The 24,922-nt window shown below is 42.6% G+C and overlaps 1 protein-coding gene across 8 annotated transcripts in view; it reads right to left on the bottom strand.

Annotated features, from left to right (window-relative positions):
- KDM6A (lysine demethylase 6A) overlaps window positions 1-24,519 on the bottom strand; it is a 153,187-nt gene extending 128,668 nt beyond the window's left edge. For all 8 annotated transcript variants that reach the window (XR_009417893.1, XR_009417894.1, XM_059466788.1 and 5 more), the window contains exons 1-2: window positions 23,898-24,519; window positions 23,630-23,693 (exon numbers count right to left, since the gene is read on the bottom strand). Coding sequence is in view for 6 of the 8 variants with exons in the window: in XM_059466788.1 (XP_059322771.1) it covers window positions 23,630-23,693; window positions 23,898-24,055 (222 nt within the window). In the remaining 2 variants the exon portion in view is untranslated. The remainder of the gene's footprint in view (window positions 1-23,629; window positions 23,694-23,897) is intronic.
- Window positions 24,520-24,922: the final 403 nt, after the last annotated feature.

Here is a 24,922-nt window from a genome sequence, read left to right as displayed (position 1 = left end):
GCCAAAAGTGACCATGACAATTCTCTGCAGGACAGAGGCAGAATGACAGACACCAAGCTCCCACCTATATGGAGAACTCTGTTCCAGCCATCCTTTCCCCTTCCATAACTACAGCATGACCTTGGGTAGAAAAGGAGGATTTGTGATTTACAACAAAAAGCTGGATAAAGAAAATGCAATCCATTAGGGGTGAGTACTGACTGAGGTGTCTGGGCACACCACCATCTGTTTTGGCAGAACACTACAAACACAGCTCTTCAACACAATTATGAGTTCTCAGTTCCATGATGATGATGATGATGATGTTCCTTCCATCAGAAAGATCTGCAAGGCATCTTTTACACAATGCCCAACTGGAAAAAGCACAATATCCCCTTCTGTTGGGCCTACCTTTCACTACCACACACCCTGACTCAGAGAATTGTATGAGTTTTTTAATAAAGTGCCTTTAAAATGAGTCACCACACTTAAGAAAATCAATACACATCCCAAATACACTCATTTCTAAAAGTCAACCTCGTGCACTTCTCTTAATTAGATGTTTACACACAATTCACAAACCTTACACTGCTCATTACATGTACCAGTCCCAAACAGAAAATAGCTAATGGCCATTTTTCTCTTAAAAATGTCTTTTTGTAGACTAAAAAATGGCATAATGTGGATTCCACTGTATGGAAGCCAAATCTTTAGCCCAGTATTTATGCGGTGCTACCCCCACATCACCTTTCAGAGTGACCAAATCAGCATCTCTAGCACTGCTCATCTCTCACAACCAGGGAGAAAACCCAAAAATTTTTAAAACAGTGATCAAACTATTAAAAAGCATTTTATAAGCCTACAGAGGTATGAAATCCATGACCAGAAATTTGCAATGGGGCAGAGTACCCCAAAAGAGCAGTGAGGATCAGCACAGAACATCACAAGTTCTGTTGGCACCACTCATAAACCTGGATGTGAATGTGGCTCACACACCAAACACCTGAGGAGTCCCTTATAATAAATTACTGCAATATTCACGTTTAAAATGAAACAACGCTAGAAATATGAATTCTGTACATCAGACATTAGTTGAGAAGGTTTTCTGTTGATGAACATGCCACATTCCACAGGGCTCCACAGGTGTTTTCCTAAGTTCTCTCTCCAGCTAAAGCTGTCGTGACTTGAGCCTTTAGTTGAACAATCAATTCTGATATTATTTACAGTGGTGGGCAACAATTTCAATTACATATTAATGTCAAACCTTAGAATGAATCTCAGCAGTTTTACAGGCAATATAGTTTCCAAAATGCAACTAACTCAATGCTGCAAAAAATGCACCAAAATTGTGACCCAAAACCATAAAGTCGCTAAGAAGTTTCTACTAAAAGGACAGTTCCTTAACACTAAAATGTGGACTGTCTTCCTTTTTGAGGTTTTGGATGAACAGGACATACCCTTGTCTCCCATTTCACTGTCAGTAATGTAATCTTTGTTTACAGGTTAAATTCACCTTTAAAGCACTCAATGGCCTGAGCATGGATCTGTGAATTGACAGAATACACCAGTGTGTCAACCACACCAAACAAGAACTCTTCAGAATGCAGGAAAAGCTCATTTCCACAGAAGACTGGAATTTTTTCAAGTACTGGTCCCAAAGAGTTGGATTCATCATTATTAGAAAATATATGTGGAAGGGCGCACACACATTTCATTCTTTCACACTTTACTTAATAAACATAAACACTCCACTATACACTGAAATATCTCTGCTGAACATTGTGTCACTATGAACAAGCAATCCTCCTAGAGAGGAAAACAGCAGAACAACCCAAAAATCTCTGAATCAAGAACAGCAGAATCTGTTAAATACAGTCAAATACTGACACTAAATTAAATTCTAAAGAGTATGCTGGGCACAACCAGAGGAGTGGGCAATAAAAGCTCAGACAAAATAAAGGAGTGAGAGGGAACACCAAGTAAGAGATGAAATTTTTGTCTCTGGGGAATGCCAGAGAAGGAAAGCAGATCACAACTGACTCGAGCCCTGAAGGACAGCACCTTCTCCACTGCTACCATTTCATCCCTTCTCCAGCAGGCTGCACAACAGCCTCCCATCATCACCCACCCAACACAAAAAATTCCCACCTAATAATCACTTCAGTCGTGCCAGTCACCAAGAGAACAAGTCATTATCCCTCTGCAGGGAATATCTGGGGAGGATGAAAAAATACAAAGGTGAGAAAGTTTAAGAACAGTTGAAAATGCAGCAAATTGAAATTAAAAGACATTTTCAAATAATCATAAAAGGAGAAGGGTAGCAGGCAAGTCAGTCCCAAATGTCAATCTTTTTAAGCCCTTTATTTTAAAGTGTCAACTGTAGTACAAAAGGCTCTTTTTTCATTGCTTTCTGCAGTAACAGATTTTCTTACATCCAAAAAAAGCAAGCCTCATCATTCTGACCACCTGTGGCCTGTCCTGTGAAAGCAACAGGAGGTGGTAACCTTTATGCTTAAGCTTGGAAACATAAATAACACTTGCACATGTGGAAGAGAATATTGATGTTGTCTTTAGGCCACAGATGGGGAACTGGCATCTCCTGAGGTGAATGTGGCCCACAGGGAACAACTCCTGACTGGCAAGGCCTGAGTTCCTGTCCAGTGCATAGAAAGCACCCCATAAACTCCAGTATGCTGAAAATATATTCCAAACTTCTTTTGCTGTGAGATAACTTGAAAAACTGCAAGCCTTTGTGGAACATCAAAACAAAGTTTGAGGCTCATGCTGATTTTATTTCCACACGTTCCCAGGTGTGGGGAGGTGGCTGCTCATGCCATGCCAGCCCCTCACAGACACAAAGGAGCACAACCTCAACTTAATCCTCCTTTCTGCCATAACTGCACAATGTGCAAGCAGGAGCAAAGAAATTTGCCAAAATTTATTCTTCCTGTGCAGCAGTGGCACGAGATCTGAGTCTCTGGGTCAGTCTCCTGCACTTGTTTCACATTTCACAGTTCAATGTGCTTTCCTTCTTCTTGTGAGTCAGGCCAACCTCTACCTAAAATCCATTTTCACATGTATTTTATAGTCTCTAAGCAGCACAAAATTCAACATAAAAGAAGAACTGCTGTAATATTAACTACATTTATTGGTGGTACCCTATCATCATATAATTACCTCCATAATTTGCCATGATAAGATCTTGGCCTTTGGACTGAATTTACAGTCTTATTTTAGGTTTATCAACTGTAAATGAGGTAAGGACACTGCAAATCCAAACCACACCCATCAATGGATTTGGAAGGCAGTCAGGAGACACGTAGCAGTAAAACATTCTGCAGCCACGTAAGGGAGTCAGCTCTGGGACACACTTACTAAAAGTACTGGAAAAAAAATTATGCACATTAATTACTGGATTATAAGTCAACAAACCAAGATGAGGATATGCTGCCAGCAGAAGGCAGATAAAAAAAGCATAAAGGATTCTGGAGCTCAACAGATGATAGATTTTCAGCAAAGTTAAAATAAGATTACAATAAGTCAGACCAATAGTCAGACCTGTGCAGCAACTTGTCTTTGTACTTACTTGAGCAGGACATGGACTAAAACAACAATAATAAAAGATTAGCAAAGCTTTTACATGAACACACATTGCTGAAAAAGCAGCAAAAGAAAGAGGTTAGCATACAGTGGCATTTTTTTTCCCTTTATATTTTTCCAGAAAAATTCTATTTAAGTTCAGAAAATTCCTGGGCACAGATGGGAAATGCACCTGATGGATTTTCCTTCCATTAATTTTCCCTACCACCTTCTAAAACCACGTCCACTCATCTCACACTAACAATCCTGGCCAGCCAGCAGTTCCACAGACGAACTGCAGGGAACCATCTTGCTCTGAATCTGCCTCCTGATAGGTTCAGTTCACACTCCCAGGCTCTTGCAGTAGAAGAGACAGACAGAGAAAAATCTGTTTTAAAAGCAGAGATAGTAATACCATCTCAGCAGATTCTATACAATTTCCCCACATTCAGTAGAAATGAAATAAATTTGGAAGAGAAGTGTAGGGGTAAGAGGAAAGAGTCTCTCTTATAAAAGCAAGTCTAAACATCTCAAATTATTTACCTTAGGAAATCAAAACCTACTATGACTTTTCTACAAATACCAACAGCACAACCACCAGGGAAAGAGAAAAAGTATTTCAGTCTAACAATAATGCCAAACAAACATATCATTTTAGACTGAAGATTTAAAAAGTATTTCAAGAATCAGAAAATTAGGCTTTTGAACAGTATTTAAATGTAAACAGTAGAAGCAAAGGATTATTTTAAATACTCTTTGGTATCACATATAAGACAGCAATTTTCATAAATATAATGTTATTCCATATACCTGTGTATGTGTGACAGAGCCACATGCAATGTGCAGGGACAGGCTTGAAAAACAACTAGAAACTCTCACCTAAACCTATGAATTCTTTTGTGTTCCCTCTCAAAGAGTCTGCACAAGTTTTGAAACAATTTCCATTCAAGTGAGAACAGACCAACACCAATACTGACCATAAAGAGCTGAATTGTTAAGCAAAGAGCTTATGCCCTTGAGGCACTTTTGAGTAAGAGTATTTGAGAAACTTTAGGTAAAATTAGCTCCTTAATATTTTGAACTACGACATCATTAGCGTCCAGACAGGAGGCACACACATCATAACTGGAGAGAATAACCACAGAACCAAAACCCACAGACAGGATCTGCTATCTGCCCAGCTTCACCAACATAAATACTTGAGAGGATCAGCACTTGGAGTCTCTCTAGAGAAACTCAATTTTAAATATTAATTAATGAAGGAACATAATTCTTTAGCAAATATATTTAATTTTTTTAAGAACCAAACCCACTTCTTATGGTCTTTCAGAAAATATTTTGTCTTTAATTTCAGCATGACCAAAGGACAAGTACTGACACTGTGGGTGTATCAGTATCGCTTAAAAAACCAAACCTTTCCGTGCTCATACAAACCAGCTTTCTTTTATACCAAGACTATTGCTTTTCAAAACCCTCTTGTGAAAAAATATTCTACAAAATTTCAAGAACAGTTTTAGCTTAACAACTCTCCAGGGAAGAAGAATGAACGAGTGAAAGAATATTCACCAAAACTCAGCAGCATTACATGTCCTGTGACATGCTTTCAAAACATCACGTAGAAAATGAAAATTGTTTTGAAGAAAATTAATAAATGGTTATTCATAAATTGTTAACAAATGAAGTGGTAACAAACAATAAAACAAACAAACACCACCCTCCCCCCCACAGAAATAAGACTGGATATCACTTCTTGAACATCTCTGGATGCCTCCTGCCCAGCGCGCACTGCCTGCTGCAGCACAGCACCCAAGCATGAGCTCTCTGAGCTGCAGAGATAACACCAACATGCCACAAGAAAGCCAAGCCCTCAGCAATCATCCTGCTCACACATTTTTAAAAGATCTGCAACACTAAGCTACAGTCCCATGTTGTCTTATGTGTGTTCCAAGTAATGGAACACTTTTTTTTTTTTACAGAGATGCTCTCCCCACCCACTTTCAGATGAGCAGACACACATGATTCACTTTCTGCTGCATCATTTATCTGCTTGGTAGGCTTCAGACTCAGACTTGCTCCTTTTTCCAAAGCACATATAGCTGTTGCCACCTATTATTTCAAAATTATCTTAATTCTCAAAAGCAAAGAAATGCCAATTTTTCTCTCAAAAACAGAAATATTATCAGCAAGATTAAAAGCAAGTGACAAAAGCATTAGCAGATCCAGCAAAATGCAGCATTATAGCTGGATTCTGCTGTCATTTTTGTACAGGACTCAAAAATTAAATAGCTGATTTATTAGCCATTTTCATCAACCCAAGTCTAGATATGGTGTGGTGTTTTAAAATTAGCCAAGTGCTGTTTTCAGTGCTGATGTCCTAATGCTCCTACTTCCTTTCACTATCAGAAACCACCACTGTCTCCAGTGATCACAGTGAAAGCTATTGATAGTGATATCACTACCACTATTTTTGTACAGTTTATCTGTACAAAATACACCTTTTAAATAGAAACTGTAGCTCTAAGTTGGTGAAACAGGTTTTCAGCGTGACAGGCTAAGTACAAAAATACAAAGTGAAAAGACCTTGGTCAATAAAATTTAACACATAGTTTGTTAGCAAGCAGAATCTTGTGTGAGGCCTCCCAGAAGGCTCAGAGCAACTAAATAATGTCCTGAAAACAGGAAATACACAGTTCTGCCCACAAAGATGTGACATGGGCCACAGGAAAGCAGCTTTTGGTATTCCAGCTGCATCAGTGGCAGCTTTACTGCACAGTCAAGGTATTAAGCAAAAAAGTATCAACTGTTATATTCTGCTTTTCCCTTGAGGAATGTTGTGAGCCTGACTGCTAATGATGAAATGAGAAAATATTTCTGTGCCATAAGAAATGCACTGTGATTTATTTAGCACTGCCTTCCACAGGCAGGAAGAGGGCCCAGGGACACTGAAGCCATCACAACCATCAGCAGCTGCACCAGACAGCAAATCTCAAAATTGGCATGGGTAGGTAGATCATTGCATATGGGGCAAAACAAGTTTGGGAAAAAGCAGAGCTGAGTCTGCCACGAAAACAGCCTAGGAGCTGTGACATGGGCAACTCTGCTTCAGGTGCAGACAGGGGCAAAGGGCACATGCACACTACAGACCTGGAAAAGAAGGGGCACTCATGGAAGTCAGAGTTAAATCTATGCCCATGGGCACAACTTCATTCACTGGTTCAGAAGTCTTGCTAGACCTGTCTGGAAAGTCCAAAATTCTGTGCTGTTACTAGTGAGTATTCAGGGAAGAGGAAGCACAAAAGAAATATTCTTTATTTTACTAAAGCAATCTCAGTAGTTGCATTCCAGGGGGACTACCTGTGGCTAAGCCACCCCTAGGTAAACGATACTGTGCAATTCTCAAATATTCCTTCATTCTCCTGAAAACTCTACTAAAGGGATTTATGGGTTATATTCAGAAGTCCCTCAAAAGGCCCAGCTTGTACCTCCTTCACTTCCAGGACTCATTTCCAACCATAAGCAGGCACCTACTCCATGACCTCATGTGCCAGATGCAACAAATAGGTCAGTTTGTATCTGACCTACAGATCTCCAGGTGAGGCAAACATCACAGACAGGAGGTTTGCAAATTTAGAGCAGCCTCAAAACAAAAAAGAAAAAAAAAAAATTTCAGGGTGGGATCCCCTCAGGGATGGCTTCTTAACTCAAGTTTAGCATTGCATTCTCTGTTCTCTGATCCTTCCTTCACCTCCTATACAGCCTGACAGAAGGAAAGCTTTCATATTTTAGAGTCCTGTATTTAGACTGAACAATTAATTGGAAGATTCGTGTCACAAATATGAGCTGCTTCCCAAAATCTTGGGAGATCCTCCTTCCACTGGTTATAGAAGTCAAACATGTGAGAAGATAAGCATAAAATAACTTCCTCACTTAATGATGCGGCACAAGAGAAAACTTTAAACAAAGTTGAAAAAGACCAATCCTGGTTCCCTGGGAGAAGAGACCGACCCCCACCTGGCTACAACCTTTATTCAGGGAGTTGTAGAGTGGGAAGGTCCCAACATTTCCTCCACTGAGAACAAGGACCCCCAAGAGCTCAGACAGAACACCAGGTCTTGCAGTCTGCCTGCCTAAAGGTAGATGACACTAAATGAAAGGGATTTCTCCACAGTACTCCACAGGCTACATGCACTGAAATAAAACACTAAATACTTGTATGACAGCACCAAGAGAAAGCTGTTGAGGAGCATTTTAAGATATGTATATATTAAGATGTGCTATTACAATTAATTGGGTTAATTTTGCATATTTATTCATACATGAATAGGAAAGCATAGTAGTAGACCTAGGGAAAGTGGAAAACGTAGTAATGCTGAAAATAAACAGTTTGAAACTATTTTTTTCTAAAATAATTGAGTGTCTCCCTCTCACCTACATCTCTTCAGACTACTATGTGCAAACTTATGACTGACATCACACATCATGACACTTATGTGACAGCAGGTCAGAGGTTTGAAAAATTTAAGACAGCCAGATCTAAAAATGCAGGGGGCAATGATAACAATGGGGGGACACACCAAAAATAAATATTTTAACTTACTGGAGAGGTTAGGAGGGGAACACTACACAAGCAATGGAGATTTTGTGAAAGACAAGACAACTTAGAGAAATTTACAGCTTCATACAGATATGTAGGTGCAACCCCATGGGCACTCTTCCACAGTAAATGCCACCTGGCAATGGAAACTCTGCCCTTTATTCCAGCTGAATCCCCAAGTGCCACTGTGCCTCCCAAGAGGTCCTCCTTCCCCAAAACTGAGGGAATCGTCCTGTTAAGTTCTTGCAAAGCAAGAGGTCCAACCAAAGGGATAATCAAATGCCAAAATTCTGATTCATACATAGGAAGAAAATGCAACATTTCACTTCAAATGTGCATTTCAAGGAGTAATAGAACTCAGCTTTACACTAAGAACCAAAAGTTAGACATGAGCAACTCTGCTATCCAGAAGTAGCAATTAAATTAATCTGAGTCTCTTATCTGACTGTGGAAGGAGAGGCAGTATAACAGTACCTTCCCCTACCCATTCAGCACCTCTATTAATTTCTAAGAAAAATATTAATTTCTTCCACACAAATGATTACCAATTCAACAAGCACTATCAAGTTACATAAATGTTGCATCATCTGATGTTTAATAATGTTCTTCAACCTGCCACCTAAATAACATGGTCATGCCTCTCACACTGCAGTTTTCACCCACAAAACTCATTTCCCACAAGCAGTGGGAAACAGCACATGAAGTCCCCAGCTGCAGACACCACTGCTGCTTCACAAAAACCAGCTCCAGCACATTCTCCAAATTTGACACTCATTCTTAAACCCATAAGTACTACTCCATGGCAATTCTTTGTTGCTGTTTAGAAAAAGAAATCACTGACAAACAAGGCACCAAGTGAAACAGGTAAAATGTCCTTATGAGAATGAGCTCATTTCAGCCATGACATGAAAGGAATCTGGAAAGGTTCTCAAATACTGCAGAAAAATCATGAAAATGAAACCACTGGAGCAGGAATGTGTTCCTTCTCTTTTCCAGCTGTCTGAAGCCTGACAGACCTTAAGCAACTCATTAATGAATTGCTCTAAATCAGTTTGTTCCATTTTTGAGTTCTGGCTGTGGAAGTGAGAAAGCCCTGAGGAAAAAGTTGTGAAATGACCTGTAGTTGAAACTTGTTTTCCTGATTCAGTTGGTAAATCTGCATATCTGCTTACCAATCCCTCTGGAAGCAGAACTTCCTGGAGTCAAAAATTCCTACCTAGCTGTGCTGAAGAATCTTTAAAGTCAGTGAGTTCTACTGCACTGGAATCAGTACTGCACTCTACTAGGGTAGCTTCATTCTCTGATCTTAAAAAAATAAAATAATAATCAAGAACAAATTAAAATAATCTCAAAATATGAACAAGCTTTTTCTAGAATACCCCTGCTGCTTGTCTGGAAAAACTGAAATTACCTTTAAACTGGATGCAGAAACTGAAGCAGAGCAGAGTGCTGAGGATGGGAAGGTGACATTGCCTGGCCTTCTCCAGCAGCACTGAAGTCCAGAGCTGCTCCTCAGTTCCACACATCCCCTGAATCCACAGAGCACCTTGTGAAAAAATGACTGCTCTTATGAAAATGCCTATTTTCACTTTCATCCAGAAATCACCATAAAAATCACCCCTACCATCATTCTCCTCAACCAAGCAGCAAATAGTGGTCTAAAGTGGAAGGATAAACTATTCCATTCTTTCAAACTACCGAGGACTTGGCTTAATTAGCAATTAAAAGCAAGTAGTACAATCGTTCCTTTCTCACTGCACATAATGGAGCCCTCATTGTTCTCAGATTTTTGGCCACAATGCGGGCAAGCTGCAAGTTTGCAACTGGCACTACAGGAAAACATTCTATCATTCAAAAGCAAAAAACAAGCCACCACCACGAAAGAAAATCAACTCAAAGAAAAACACAATTTAAGATGACAACATTTTCACCGGCAGGGAATAAACAGACTGCAACATTCCAATTCCACGTTTTTCCTCACAGAGTTTGGGGAATCCACTGATTCACTGAAGGCAATATCCAAAATCAGGAATTGCAATTTTATGCAATGATCATATCCCCACCATCCACAGTTACCTAAGGAACCCTGACACAACCTTCCACAATTCTTTCACCTGTCCCAAACACATCTGCCTCCAATGTATTTCTGTGCTACAACACAGCTTCTGCCATGCTCTCCTCCTTTTTTAACACAGCAAGTGTCTCCTTTCTGAGCTTCCACTCAACCATCAATATTTTTTCAAATTATTTATAGCAAATAAACCTGTAAATATTACTTGTACTGAGACTATAGAGGAAAAAATCCCATAAATTCAGCCAAGATGGACAGCATATAACTAATGACAGACAACTGTCAGAGGTAATAAACTTTTGATACATGAACTTGTAAGTTAACAGAGACCTTTAAAGGTAGAAAATGAGAACTAATTCTGCTCATTAGTTAACAAGGACTCTGATGTTTCTGGGATCTCAACTTACTTAGGCAACAAAAATTAACTCTGCTATAAGCATTAACACCTCCAAATCCTCCCCATATAGAGCCAGAAGGGGCATTAAAGCCATTACAACTATACATTTTCTTCACACAGTAACTAAAGTTAAGAAAGCCCTCAAGTACACAAACATAAGTTGTTAGTTAAATTCCATGTAGTCTTATATTAAAGATAGTATGTTGATCTGTGCTCAGGCACTGGGATTTTTGTGTTTTTCTGTGTGGGGCCAGAAGCTGGATTTTGATGATCCCTGTGAGTCACTTCCAACTCAGGATATTCACGATTCTAAGTCTATCTGAGGGATTTCACAAAGGCATCAGAAGAGGCTGGCTCAGACACACAACTCTGTTCTACTACCTGATGCTTCCAGTTTTGTCTTCATATACAATACTCTTTTAAAATATTTTCTTCTTAAGCAAGAAGTATGTACTGTTCTGATTCAAAAGTAGCTGAAGAGTTTCCTACTATCATTTATTTTTCAGAAAGTATAAAAACTGTTCTCACCCTTTGATTTAAAGAAGGAACAAACGAAAATTCATTTCTGCTTAAAAGCAAGGAACAAACTTTTTTAAGAAGCAAAAAAGACCCATAAACCTAATTTGTTGATAATTTTAACAGGTAACACTTGAAATTTGATAGAATTCACAATTTTGAGAGACTTCAGAATTCTGCAGTCTCCCACTCTCGAAAACTTACAGTGTTTAAGTATTAACAAAATCACAAATGCAAAGGCTCTGCCCTTCCAACCATTAAAAGGCAGGAGAGATTAAAAATACTTGGAAAACAACATTTCTATGCACCACACCAGAGACTAAGAACAAATAAAGCTTTGAGAACCATGGTGTGTAAAATCTACCCTTAGTTACTATATTTGTAACATGCCCAGAAGCTCCATTAAAGTTTACCAACCAATGTACATAATTTTTGCAGCTCTTTATTCTTCCCAACATCACTGCACTTTTTCTCTCCTGCCAGAGGTTGCCTATGACATGCTTTATGATGTTATACCATGGATGTTCTCCATTTTTCTTATCCTTCCGCTTTATCTTACACTCTTTTTACACTTTGTTCCATTAAACTTACTGTTAAATTCTCTAAATCAGCATCATTCTCCCTTACACAGGCTTTCAGTTCCACACTTTAAACTATTTCTTGCCCTTTCAACACATCTATCTGTACCTTCCACACTTGCTCAGCTTTCTTTATCCTTCAAATCTAAAGGCAACAAAACATGACTTGAGAACAGACACATGAGAGCTCTTGGCTTCATTTTCACCTTGAGGAAAGAAGAAGCTTCTTTACTCTTCCCTTCCTTGAGGGATAAGGAGGAAAAAAGGGAAGAAGCACTCTAAGATAAAGACAGAAAACACAGCCAAAATCTTCCTTTTATTTCAAAAATGGGAGAGTTCTGTTATACTCAGAGAATATAACTCTTACTAAGCTTTTTCACATCCTACACAAACTCTCTACAATTTTGTTACCTGCTTTGTTCCCATTTTTACCCTGTTTTTAAAATCTTCTGAAGCCAGCCCCAGCACCATCAAACATTTAAATGCTACTTAAGTTACCAGTGATGTTTAGATGGTAACCAAGCATAAGATTCCAGTAGCTGCTGGAAAGAATAAAAACACAGTGATTCACACAGCCATTCCCCTCACCCCCAAAATGGTCTGCATCAGAGTCAACCATTCAATTCCTTGGTTTCCTACCCTTCCTCACATCTCATCAAAATATTCTTCTTCAACTTTTCTTCTACTTCCTTTAACTGAAAATTTCTCCCTTTTGTTATAACACTATATTCTGAAAAACCTTCCTAAAAGACTGTTTCATTTCTCCACTCCCCTAAAATCAAATGGTGGCCTGATTTTCAGTAGTCATAGGTTCAAACATATTCATTAGTACTCAACCTAGATATCTGAGGATCTTTCCTTCATTCAGAGTTCTCTCACACAGTCCTTCTAACACATTTTGGTGTTCTTGGGCACACATGCTCAGATCTGAATCTCTCCCACATCTGTTTGTGACAGGGTAACTTCACTAAATACCTGGTATTCCTTCAGAGTGAGGAAGCCAAGTGCACTCATTCCATCCCTCCTCTGCATGAAGAAAGAGAAGCTGTGGATGTTCCATCCCTGGGAGTGTCCAAGGACAGCGTGGATGGACTTTAAGCAATCTGGTAAAGTGGCAGATATCCCTGCCCACAGCAGGAGTAACTGCCCAGTATTAAAGACTCTTTCCAACCTAAACCATTCTGGGATTCTATGATTCTGTATAATCTAGTCCTGGCAACCTGTGCTTCCAAATACAGCTAATTCCATTCTCCAGAAGAAAATAAGGAGCAATAGTTTTATAAATATTTCTTACAGAAACAGTGTCACACTAACCAGGATCCACCCTAGCCTCCCAAAGTACCTCCACAGCTTTTTATGCCTGAAAAATGAACTGCATTCACAGAATCAGAGACTACCTCAATGTAAGGGTAGAAAAATGGCATAAAAGCCCAAGAATTTATTTGTTCTGGGTCCCCCTCTGCAGGCTCAAAACCTGCTGCCCCACTCTATTAAATGATTTAATTTTACAAATCCAATGCCTGAGTTTTTGCTGCAGGGAACGCAAGGTCAAGCTCAAAGGAGGAAGTGTGTCCAAGAGTCTGCAGGAGCAAAGAGCTGGAAAGGGCACCCATCCACCAGATCTCTGCACACTCCTGCTGCAAAGGACTCCAGAGCCAGCAGTCAAAGCCTTGGGTGGGGTGTGTGTGTTCTCACCATTCTCAAGCAGCAGCACCAAATTAACACAAAAAACATCTGAGCCAACATTTCCTGGCAAAAGCACAGGCTGGACAAGATGGCCCAGCACACTGTCCAGCTGCATTATGAAAGTGTCCAACACTGGAGAACCCACCATTGCCCTGAAGAGATTGTTCCAATGGCTGACTGTTCTCTTTGTGAGTTTTTCTTGTGTTCAATGGGAAGTTAGTCCCCAGGAGTAACTTGTACCCATTAAATCTTGTCTTATCAATGTAACTCCTTGTAAAAATGGAGTCTCCATCTTCTCTGTAGGCACCCTTTAAGTACTGGAACATGCTGGTAACATCTGCCCCAAAGCCTTCTTTTCTCAAGGCTGAACAAACCAGGATCTCTCATACAGCTTCTCAGTCCTTTGATCATCTTTGCAGCCATTCCCTGGACCTTCTCCAGCCTGGCCACATCTGGTTTGTTTAGTGGGCACCAAAACTGCACACAAATATTCCAGGTGTGGCTTGACCAGCTCTGAGCAGAGTGCAATGATAACTCCTTTGTCCTTGTTGTGATGCCCTTGTGGTGCAATCCAGCACCTCAGTCTCCCTTTGCCACAGCAGCACACAGCTCATTTTTACTGAGCTAAATCCACCAGGACTCCCAGGTCCATTCCCACAGAGTTGCTTCAGACTGTACTGCACTCCTGGATCATGTTCTCCCAGGTGCATTTGTCCTTGAACTTCACAAGGTTCTCATCAGCCCATCCAGGACAGCTCTCCTTTCTGCAGGTTCACCTCCTCACTCAGTTTGGTACCATCAGCAAAATTCATGAGGGAACACTTGATCCCACCATCCAGATCACTCGTGATGGTGTTAAACAGTGACCCAGTATCAATCCTGGGGATTCCACCTGTAGAAAGTTTGAGAAGGAACATTTCCCACCCTGCTCTGGGTGCTGCCATCAGCCAAGCTCCCACATCCCTTGTCTGGATAATAACACATTGGTTTCTCTAGGAAGAGGCTGTGGAAACAGCATGGGAAGACTTGAAATGCAGCAAGACAATGTCCACCACTAGTTCCATGTACACCAAGCAGGTTCTCTGTGCTAGGAGGAAATCAGGTTTGCCAACAATGATTTGCCCTTGCTGAATCCATGCCAGCTTTTCCCAACCCTATGCTTCATCAGGATTCACACCACGACTTTCCCTGGGACTGAGGTATTGATGGGCTGATAATTTCCTGCCTTCTTGTTTAAACCCTTCTTGACGGGACAACATGAGCCTTCTCTCAGTTTTCTGGAACATTCCCCAATCTCCATGACTTCTCAAAGATTACAGAGAGCAGCCTCCCAGCAGTATCCAGCCAGCTCTCTTAACACCTTCAGATGGGTAATTTGTAGGGGTCAAGCTCCTGTAATAGTTTAGATCCCAATAATTCCTTCAAAGACAGTAGGTCTGTGCATGGAACTGGATTTTTGTTCCCAAGGCCTGGGGCCCAAGAGTGCTGGTAAAGACAGAGGTGAAAGAAGCGCAGAGAGTTTCTGGTTTTTAGCAGTGGTTGGCAGCTAATTCACCTCTCCTATTTAATAGTGGGCCAGCATTCCTCTGTTTGTGCTTGTTGTTTATGATCCTTTCCTGTAGTTTTTCACATCTCCAGCCAATCTCAAGTCCAGCTGAGCTTTTCCTTTTCTAAGTGCACCTCTGCACGCCCTGGCAATGCCCCTGTGGCTCTCAGTGGGCATTTGTTCATTTTTCTATCCCCGGTACACTCCTCTCCTGGTTCTGAGCAGACTCAGGAGCTGGCAGCTAAGACAAGGGCATCTCTTACCCACCTACTTCCCTTCCTTTTAAAGGTGATGGACTGGTGTCATGCTTCCAGAAGAGCCTTCTGCAAGAACTCCCAGCACTCACCAGCTCCTTTATCCAACAGGGACTCTTCCCTTGGAATCCCTCCCAACTCAGTTCTGAGCATCCAGAAGCTGGCTATTTGAATTTCTAAAACCCTAGTACTAATCTTCAATATTTATTTAAATATTGGTTATTTATTTGTGGTTATTTAAAACTATTGAGTTTTCTATTCTTACTAGGTTATTTTTCAGCTGAAGCAGTTCTCCAGCCTGGTTCATCACACAGGCCCAAAGATGTTTCACTGAAATTTAAAATTCTGTTAGGTAGAAGAAAAATACCTAAAATAAAACCTTGACTCAATTCATTATTCCACTCTTTTTTCCTGTGCAGGTTTTCAAATCAGAAGATAATGAACACACTGCTTAAATAAAAAGTTAAAATGGCAACTAGAGTGGAAGTAACAGAATGCTGACCAAAAAAAATACATTTCTTGGCTCTATTTGAAAAGCTGTTGCACTGGACCTTCTGTCTAATGCTGCAAATGATACTCTGAAATTGCTCAGAATTTCAAATTCTCAAAATGGAAGCAGAAATTTAAGGAAAAGCATATTCAGTCTCATAATCCAGTCTGCTTTAATAACCAATCAATAGTAAGAAGTGAATCATAATTCTCAAATGCCACTGTGAAAAAAGGAAATGACTTAAAGCCATTTTAACAAACAACAATTAATTTACCAACTTACCACAAAAGAAATTCATATGCAGACATACAGTGCTGTTTGTAATTCATCACACAATTTTAGTTACTCCTTTACAAAACTGTAAATGAGATCTTAATTCTACATCTTAATTAAATAAGCTCCTGCCATGAATGCTACACAGCAAATCCAAGAACCATAAAGGAAGGTAATTTGTCAATACAGCTCTGATGGTGATCCCTGCATCCTCTCACACTCTGCAGTCAAAGTGCCTGATAAACAATATTCAACTCCCAAATATGCTTAATGGGGTTTAGTTCATTAACATGGTATTTTAGGTATGTAAGTAATACCTTCCTGTGACTCTTTAAATACAAATAATAATATTCAGTATCAAGAGTAATCCCTGAACCCTGCCAAACTTAGACAGAGGCCCATTTTAGACATGCACCATTCAAAAAACTTGATAATGGCCATAAGAAAAATATTAAATGGCCCAACCTACTTGTGACAGTACCAGTAAAACTCATCTTGAAAACAAGCTTTGAGCAGACCCCTATTTAAACAGGCCACTCTTGGAAAGAGCTTTTCCACAGAGGAATTACTATAGTTATTTCTTTAGTCTGCCTATCCATAAAGCAGAAACCTGTAATAAATATTTAAGTGTTTTTTCTTGCTTTACTGAACTTCCCTCATCCAACAAGCTCAGACTGAACTATATCAAACACAATCTCTTTCTTTCTTCATACCAAAAATGTTCTGTAAGGTACTGAGCTCATCCTCTCAAGTGCAGCTATACAAATCCTGGCAGCCTTTGCAGGGCTCCATACAAGACCCACTGATTTCAATTTTGTCTGGTTTTAACTACAAATTAAGTATTCTGCAAGATTAACACTGCTAACATTTCCTACAAAGAGTCAACTGCTCTCTATAATGACACATCAAGTTTAATAAGCATCACTTCAATGTTTAATTGTGAAAACACATTATTCAAACATCATGCTTCAAACAGCACAGCTGCAGGACTTCACCAAGAAAAGGGGTTAAAACTAAGTCACTTGCATGAGTTTTTAATGTAAAATACAAGGTAGGTATGGCACTGAAGGACTGAAGTTGTATCCATACACCTCTCTGCACTCAGAAGGAGCAGGACAGTGCTTCAGCTCCTGGAATTACCTGATCCAACCCTAAACCTGCACCCAGCTCAGTTCTGCACTCACCTCACACTCACAGCCCCTCTCCTTAACTCATTTCTGCAGAAGCTCATCCAAGCCCTCTAAGCAGTTAACTGATCTTTACAAAACTATGCAAGCATTCTCCAACTACAAACACACACATTTCCTTCCCTTTCAGACTGCTGAAAATACAGCAAAATCCCTCCCATTATACAAAAATTCTACCAGGTGAGGACCAAGAACAACTATTTTTGTTCATTAATCTGAGAATAACCTTAGTTTAACTGAAGAACCTATAAGGCTGGAAACCAGAACTTAATTTCTCCACAGAACATAAGTTTGCCTAATTGTCAAAGAACAACAATGGGCCATGGAATATAATTCTGGCACTGGGAAGTCTTGTGACAAGTGTTAATCAGGAAAAAGTCACTTTATAGCCCTAAACATTTTCCATGACTCTCTTTAATTTTGTATCATCTCACTAATGCAATGAAAACAAATGTTTCTACATGCACCAAGCTATCCAAGCATGAAACATCTACTCTTTTCTAAAATGGCATAACAAACATATGGCATAGCTTTTAGAAGATGCTTTCAACACTTACTTCAGATGGTATCAACATTTGCAGATAGTTTTACCTCTATAATTACCAAGTCCACTCAACCCACTCCAGTGAACAAACAGCCCTGCAGGCTGGCAAGAGGCACAGAGCCATGCTGGAAGCACACCTGAGTGATACCAGGCACACACAAAGCTTTGGATTGTCTGTTCCTTCTTCACATACTGTACCTGGAGTCACCTAGAGAAAATGTGAAAGCTAGAGGCCAGGGAAGCATGATGCACCAAAGGATCAATGGTAATGGTTCCATTTCTGGGATGGGATGAAAACAGTTGTGTCCCACCCTAGCCACTGTTTTTCCTCACACTTTCTGAAGTTAAATAATTTATCAGAACCTCTATTCTTCAGCTGCTAAAACACAGCAGTGTCTCCCTCTCTCCACACCCTCAACCACTGCCCACTTTGGCTATTTGATTACTAAAGTCAGTAGGGCACAAATTACCTTATAACATGATGTACATGTACCACTTAAGCTTAGTAGACCAGGACTTAAAAGCTACAATATGTAACAAGCATTCAACAACAACAAAAAAATCTTACATTATATTTCCTATTTATGGTCTGCTGACAGTGAAGATAAAACATGCTGAAATGCAAATGCCAACACACCAAGTCCTGCAATTCTAATTACACCTCTACAAAAGCATTTTGTTTGTGGACAGAGATCCATCCTTCTCTCTTCATTAACACATTAAAATGACAAGTGTAATGTTTCTGACTTAATCAATTTTCTTGCCTTCAGAAAGTAGTATCAACACTGTACTTTACACTTGAGGAACAGCCAAAACATTCAGGAATATATGTTTAGAGCAATAAAATCCCACTATTAATAAAAAAGTCTCAAACTCTAGTTGTGAAAGTATCAACACATGCTAAGTATCCCATACTTACAGTACTGTGTAATGTCCATTTAGAAAAAAAATGGTTTTAATACTGGACGAAGCACAAATACTGCAAACCTATAACCAAGTATCAGGATACACAACCATACACACACTATGGCTGTGAATTCCAAGTACAAACATGGTACAGCCAGGAACTATGGAATGTGTCACCCACTACACCTTAACTGGATCCCACAATGCTGCACCCTATTAATACAAACTGCATACAAAAGAAAAAAAATAAACACTGATCTTAAAGAAATCTATGGCTCAGTTAAAATTACCCAATAAACAGACTCAAAAACGTGACTCCCTCAAAAACGCTAGAAAATCAGTTCCACCCGTAACACAATTTACAAAATTTTATCCAACTTCAACTTGCTCCACAGGACAGATAATATACTAGATAATAAACCAGTAATAGGAAATGCACAACATATTAACACAAAAACAAACCCAAACATAAAGGAACAACTCAGATACAAATTTACAGAAATTGGAGGGGCTGCCCACTTCCTGGAGTGCCTTACCAATGTCTCCTGGTACCAATTTCCAGTTTCTCAATTCCCAGTACTGCCATTATATAAGACAAACATTCTTAATTCTTTTTCAAGCAATATTTCTTTGTTTTGATGAAAATAAATCAAGCCAAAATCTTCCCAGTTATTGAAAAAATAAAAAATCCACTTTACTACACTAAGATTAACCTGCTAAAATGTTTTCTTACATAATTATTTTTCAAGCAGTTTGTTATAAATAAAACTGTGTATATTTTATTATGGATTAGTAGGAAATTAACATTAATGTCAACACTGAAAGGATAAAGTCAACCTATACTAATTCACAATTTCTGAAACTATTTTTAAACAAGCAACACTAAAACTGTAAGAGAAATGAAAGAATATTGTCACTGTGCATTTATTTTGTAAGCTTCATAAAAGCACAGATAAGCACGCTGTTAATTTTGTCAACACATGTGGCCTTCACACAAAGGAAAAACCATTTTTAAAATCAGCTGGAAAACAAAAGGGCTGCTAAACCATGAGAGGTAACACAGACTAAAACATGGCATGTTGTGTGGAAGTACTTCATCTCTCCAAATCGACTTCAGCATCAATATTTTAAATGGAAACATGCTTCAGTTTTTGTCCACAGGATATGACAAACTGATTAAACTCAATGAATAGGAATTAACAAGCATCTTATACCCAATACATCAGACCAGCTACATCAACCTACATCTGTATAGATGCCAATTACAGCTTATGAAACGATGGTTTGTCACTGCAATCAAGTCAACTTTGGCTAAACACTGGAAACATCATCAAAAACAAAACAAAAAAAAAAAAGGAAGAAAAAGAAGGAAATGCTTTGCAATTCACTTCCAATACAATGGATATCCTCACCCTCCCCCCTCAAGTAATCTTTAAGCTTCACCTCCTGCTAGAACGCCTTCCTGGGAGAAAGAGACATCAAGACACCAGCAGGGTTTTTGTTTTGGGGTTTTTTCCTCCTTCACGTTAATGTTCTTGTCAACTACGGAAGCATAACAGTGAGCACTTTCTCCAGCACAAGACTGACTACGTTGGATTTCCAGCATTTCAACCAGTTTGAAAGGTGATCTCTTAATTTCCCTCCCCTCTTTCCCAAAACCACACTAACTGCAAACTATGATTTTCAAGCTCCTTCTTCCGCAAAATAAATGCAAAATTTCTGGCAACAGAAAATTCCATTCCTTTGTCAGACACACTCGCAGCGTGTACACCATTACAGGAAAGTTTCTTTTGGCTTATCACACACCCAATACGTGGGGCAACATTACAATATTCCTGACCCTTAATCCATACCTTCAATAATTCATAAAATTGTACAGATCTCATGTCCTGCCTGCCCTTTTGATTTGCTACACCCAGCAGCACAGCTTGGCTCAGTTCACAATACTACAGCCCCATCCATCCTACAAAGCAAAACCACCAAAAAACGGGGGACTGCAGCACAAATAGAACCCACAGCTAAATTAAAGCTCTAGACATGAAGCCCCCTCCATCCCTCAAAGAGATCCCAGTTTCCTTATTATTAAATCCTGTCAGGGTGTGGCTTTGTTAAACCAAAGGTCCCACTGCAAACACCTCCTGCAATCCCCTCCAAGCCAATGCACACCTTAGTGAACCCCACCAAAAACCAGGAGTGTCTTCTTGCACCCAGGCACCAAATTTAAGCCCAGAACAGACTCCTCCTGCTGCACAAGTAGCCAGGCAGGGAAGGGAGCTGTTTCCCAAACAGTTACAGCCCAAAACCTCCCTGAGCCTCCCCAGACAGGCACCCTGCTCCTGCCACCTCACAGGTAACCAGGGAGCACAGCCAGCACTCGCTGCCCCAGCCTGGCAGCCTCTGGGAAAGCTTCAATAGTAGGTGAGCTCCTCTCACATCGAGGGGAGCACTGATAAATTCCTGCCTTTGTGAAGAATTCCTCTGGAAACATGACTCAATGGTTTTTCTTACCTGCTACACTTGCACATAAATCTCACACTGTAACATGCTGCCTTGTAGATTCTTAAATCAGTCAGTCAGGATTTCATAATTATGTAGTCTAGGGTCTTTGTTAGCTGTTGTTGCTCCATGCACAAAAGGAAACATTTTGTCGCTATCGCTGTAAAACCTATTAATTAACTGCACATATATTCGGCCACAGTTTCTACTATAAAAATAACTGCTACACTGAATTAAAGTGGTCTGCGAGATTAATTGCTCTAAAGCCCTCAATAGAGCATAAATTGCATAAAGCTTCACACAGAATAGGAATGAAGGAGAAAATACCTTAAAAATAGCAACTTCTTATCGGTAACAGAAACACAAGCACGTTCCTTCAAAGTAAAGAGCACAAACAAAACCGAAACTGGTTCAAACCAAGAAATTCCTCTCGAACATCTCTGCACTCAACAGCAACGTTTTAATCCTTCTACTTCCTTAAATCATCTACCTTTCTCAGAGACAAGTTTTACAAAGAACATGCTTCGTGAGTTACTGTGCAATAAACATAAAAACACCATCTGAAAACTGAGGTGAAATAGAAAAATATTTTGTTTGCTTGGGGATTCTTTTAGTATTCACTGCATGGACTCACAGCTTCATACAGTAAAAGAACATACATAGATATTTCTGAAAACCTATTTCAAAACCAGCAAAACGCCCTGCAACTTCAGAATCTATGTATTAAAATTACAATTGACTGGCATTTAAAAAAATTCATTACACGTAAGAAAAGCACAAAACTAATAGGCTGAATTGTTCCTTGCACTACTTAATTTTACAGTACCCAAAATAAAACTTAAACCAGGGATTTTATGTGACAGATGATCTAATGAGATGTGAAGCTTTTATTTTCTGTCTGGCATCCTTAAGCTCTATCCCATACGGGATTTGGTCTAATATTTCCGATAGCCCCAGCAGCATTCACACACCAGACACGAGTTCTGGTCCACCAACAGTTAATGTACATTATTTAACTGCTTTGACATGTCACTCCCCTACCTTTTTGATTAATGGGAAGAAGTGCTCTTATAAATAACTCTGAAAATCGAAAGGAAACCGCGAGATTTTTTTTTCTTTTTAAATATAAGCAGAAAGGAAAGTGTACTCGCTTCTCCTTCCATCCCTCCCCCCTCCCCCCACGTCCTGACATTGAGCTTTTCCAATCCTGCCAGAAATAAAACACCCAAACACAAGCACAGGCCTAGGCTATCCAATTCAACACGCTTTAGAGTCAAATCTCCAGATCAACCAAAACCAGCAGCAGCAAAAAAATAATTCTCCACGATACAGTCCGGGCACAACAATGGGATGTGCAGTGTCAAACGCCAGACTACTGACAGGAACAAGGCAGGAAGCAGGAGCCAGAGTAGCACTGTCCCCTTTGCTTCAGCCGTGTGCCATTTCAAAAACAGTTCCACTTATTCCGTAACCCGAACGTTTCCCTGGCGTGTGGTGTTTTAAGCACAGCTGGCAGACACTCGGCCCGCACAGCCTTTGTCAGCAGCTCACGGATGGGCAGCAGAACGTGCTACAGGTTGATAAGGAGGGCACCGGCGCTGCCAAGCAGCAGGAAAGCGCCCAGAAAGAACTTGGGATGCGCAGGAGAGTTTCCCTCAGCCCTCACCGGGGGCTCCACGCTCCCCACGTTCGCTCCCGGTGTTTGTTTCGTGTTTACCTCCCCCCCCTTCTCTTTCTCCTCCCTGTCCGGCCATCTTGGGCCGACAGGAGCAGCCATTACTTAACTAAATGACAGGGCCAACAACTTTCCACAGAGACAAACACCTCTCTCCGGACACCGGGCTGGGCGGCAGCAGCCCGCGGGACGCCCCGCTCCCTGTCAAGCCGGGCCGGCGGGCGGGACGCGGGGCTCGGTGAGGAGCGGGCACGCTGGATGGAGGCAGCGGGGCCCGCAGAGTAAACAAGTCACTCGGACGGGCTCCGGGAGCCGCTCAGCGCCGCGCCCGCCCCAGCCCGGACCCCGCGCTCCCTGCGGGCTCCGGCCCCGGCTCCGCTCCTGGCGGCTGGGGGCGAAAATCACGAGGGAGGGTCCGGGGAGCGGCAACGTCAGCAGCGCCGAGCGCGCCCTCCCTCTCTCGCTCTCCCCCCGCTGCCGCCGCCTCCTCCTCCTCGTCCTCCGCCTCCCCCCCTCCGCCCCCGCGCCCCCTCCCCCGGCCCGTCCGCTCCCGGCCCCGGGTTCCGCCACTTTCCCGTCCCAGGGCAGGACGGGCACCCGCATGGCCACGCTCCCCTCGTCCCGCTCGGGGAGAATGGCGGGGGGGGGGGGGGGGTAAAAAAGGAAAGGGGCAAAGGCGGCAGCAACGCACTGAGACCCCGCGGAGGTGGCGGTGCCCCCCGCACACCCCCTGCACACACTCACCGTGCGGGCCCGGGGGTCCCGAGGGAAGGGGCGGCGGGGCCGCCTCGCTCCCCATCCCCCGTTTTCCCCCCCCCCTCCCCCCCATCCCCGCTCCACATCCACCCTCGCGCTTACCTTTAACAGCAAGGCCTTCGTTCTGGCGCCATCTTCATGAAGCCTCAGAAATCCGAAGAGCCGGCTGCGAGGAGGGGAGCGGGCGGGAGGGAGGGGAGAGAGAGGCACCGGCGTTAGCGAGAGTCAGCGCGGCGGGCGGGCGAGGGCAGAGCGCGGCCCGGGAGCGGCGGCGCACGGGGAGCCGCGGGCAGGGGAGCGGGGAGACACGGAGGGAGCGCGGGCCGAGCCGGGACACGGAGGCGGCCGGGGCGCAGTGGGGAGCGGGTACCTGTCGAGGCCGGATAGGGCTTCTCTCTCCTGGGCTGTCAAGCTGGCGAAGTCCTCCTCGCTCTGGCCGCTCGCTTTCCCCGCCGCCATTTTCTTTTCCTCATCACCGAAAGGAGCAGCAGAGGCGGCGGCGGCGAGCGACACTCCGCACGATTTCATGGAAACGCAGCGTAATTAACTCGCGGATCGCACCCCCCCCTCCCTGCGCGCCCCCAACACCCCCCAGCGCCGGGCGGGGCGGGGTGCCCGACACACACACACACCACAACTTTTATTACAACAACAACAGCCGGCAGGGAGGGGGAGGGAGGGATGGAGGGAGGGAGGGGAGGGGAGAGGGAGGGAGGGAGGCGGGGGGAAGCCCCGCTGCTCGGAGGAGGAGGAGGAGGGAGGGAAGGAAGGAGGGGGGAGGGAGCCCCAGCGCTGGAGACTCGGGGGAGGAGGAGGAGGCGGCGGCTGCGGATGGCGGCGGAGCGGTGTTTACATCGCCGCTCGCCGCCGGCGGCGCGGGGAGCCGAGCTGTCGGGGAGCCGGGGGGACCCTCCCCGCCCGCCCCGCGGCTCGGGGTGTGTTTTGCCGCCCGTACAAACTTCCCCGGAGCCGCTGCCTAAAGTTGTTGTAATTGTGTCACACCGCGGACCCCGCGCGCCGCCACCGCGACCCCCCCGTCCGGCCCCGCCCGCCCGCGTCCGCGCAGCCAATGGGAGCCGCCGCCGCGCCCCATGTGACCTTTGTTGACTTACGTCAGTCATTGCGCTCCGCCGCTGCTGCGCCCCGGTTTGGTTGGCCCTCGCCGCCCGCCTCCCCCGCTGGTCTCACGCCATTGGTCGGTAAGTGATAAGGGAGGCGGGGTTTCAGAGAGTCGCCGTTTGTGATAGGTAAAACCGGCCGTCAGTCAGACGAGCTTTTCGATTAGCGAGCACCACCAAGTTGGGGTGCGCCTTTAAAAGAGAACGGCGGGGGAGGGGGGGGAGATGTCGGGAGTGGCGGGCGCTGGGGTGGGAAGAGGAGGAGGAACGAGGGAGG

This window comes from Ammospiza nelsoni, chromosome 2, assembly GCF_027579445.1.
Source record: "Ammospiza nelsoni isolate bAmmNel1 chromosome 2, bAmmNel1.pri, whole genome shotgun sequence".
Taxonomy (NCBI): Eukaryota; Metazoa; Chordata; class Aves; order Passeriformes; family Passerellidae; genus Ammospiza; species Ammospiza nelsoni.
Note: the sequence above shows the minus strand (reverse complement) of the source record. Positions and strands in the feature narration are given on the sequence as shown.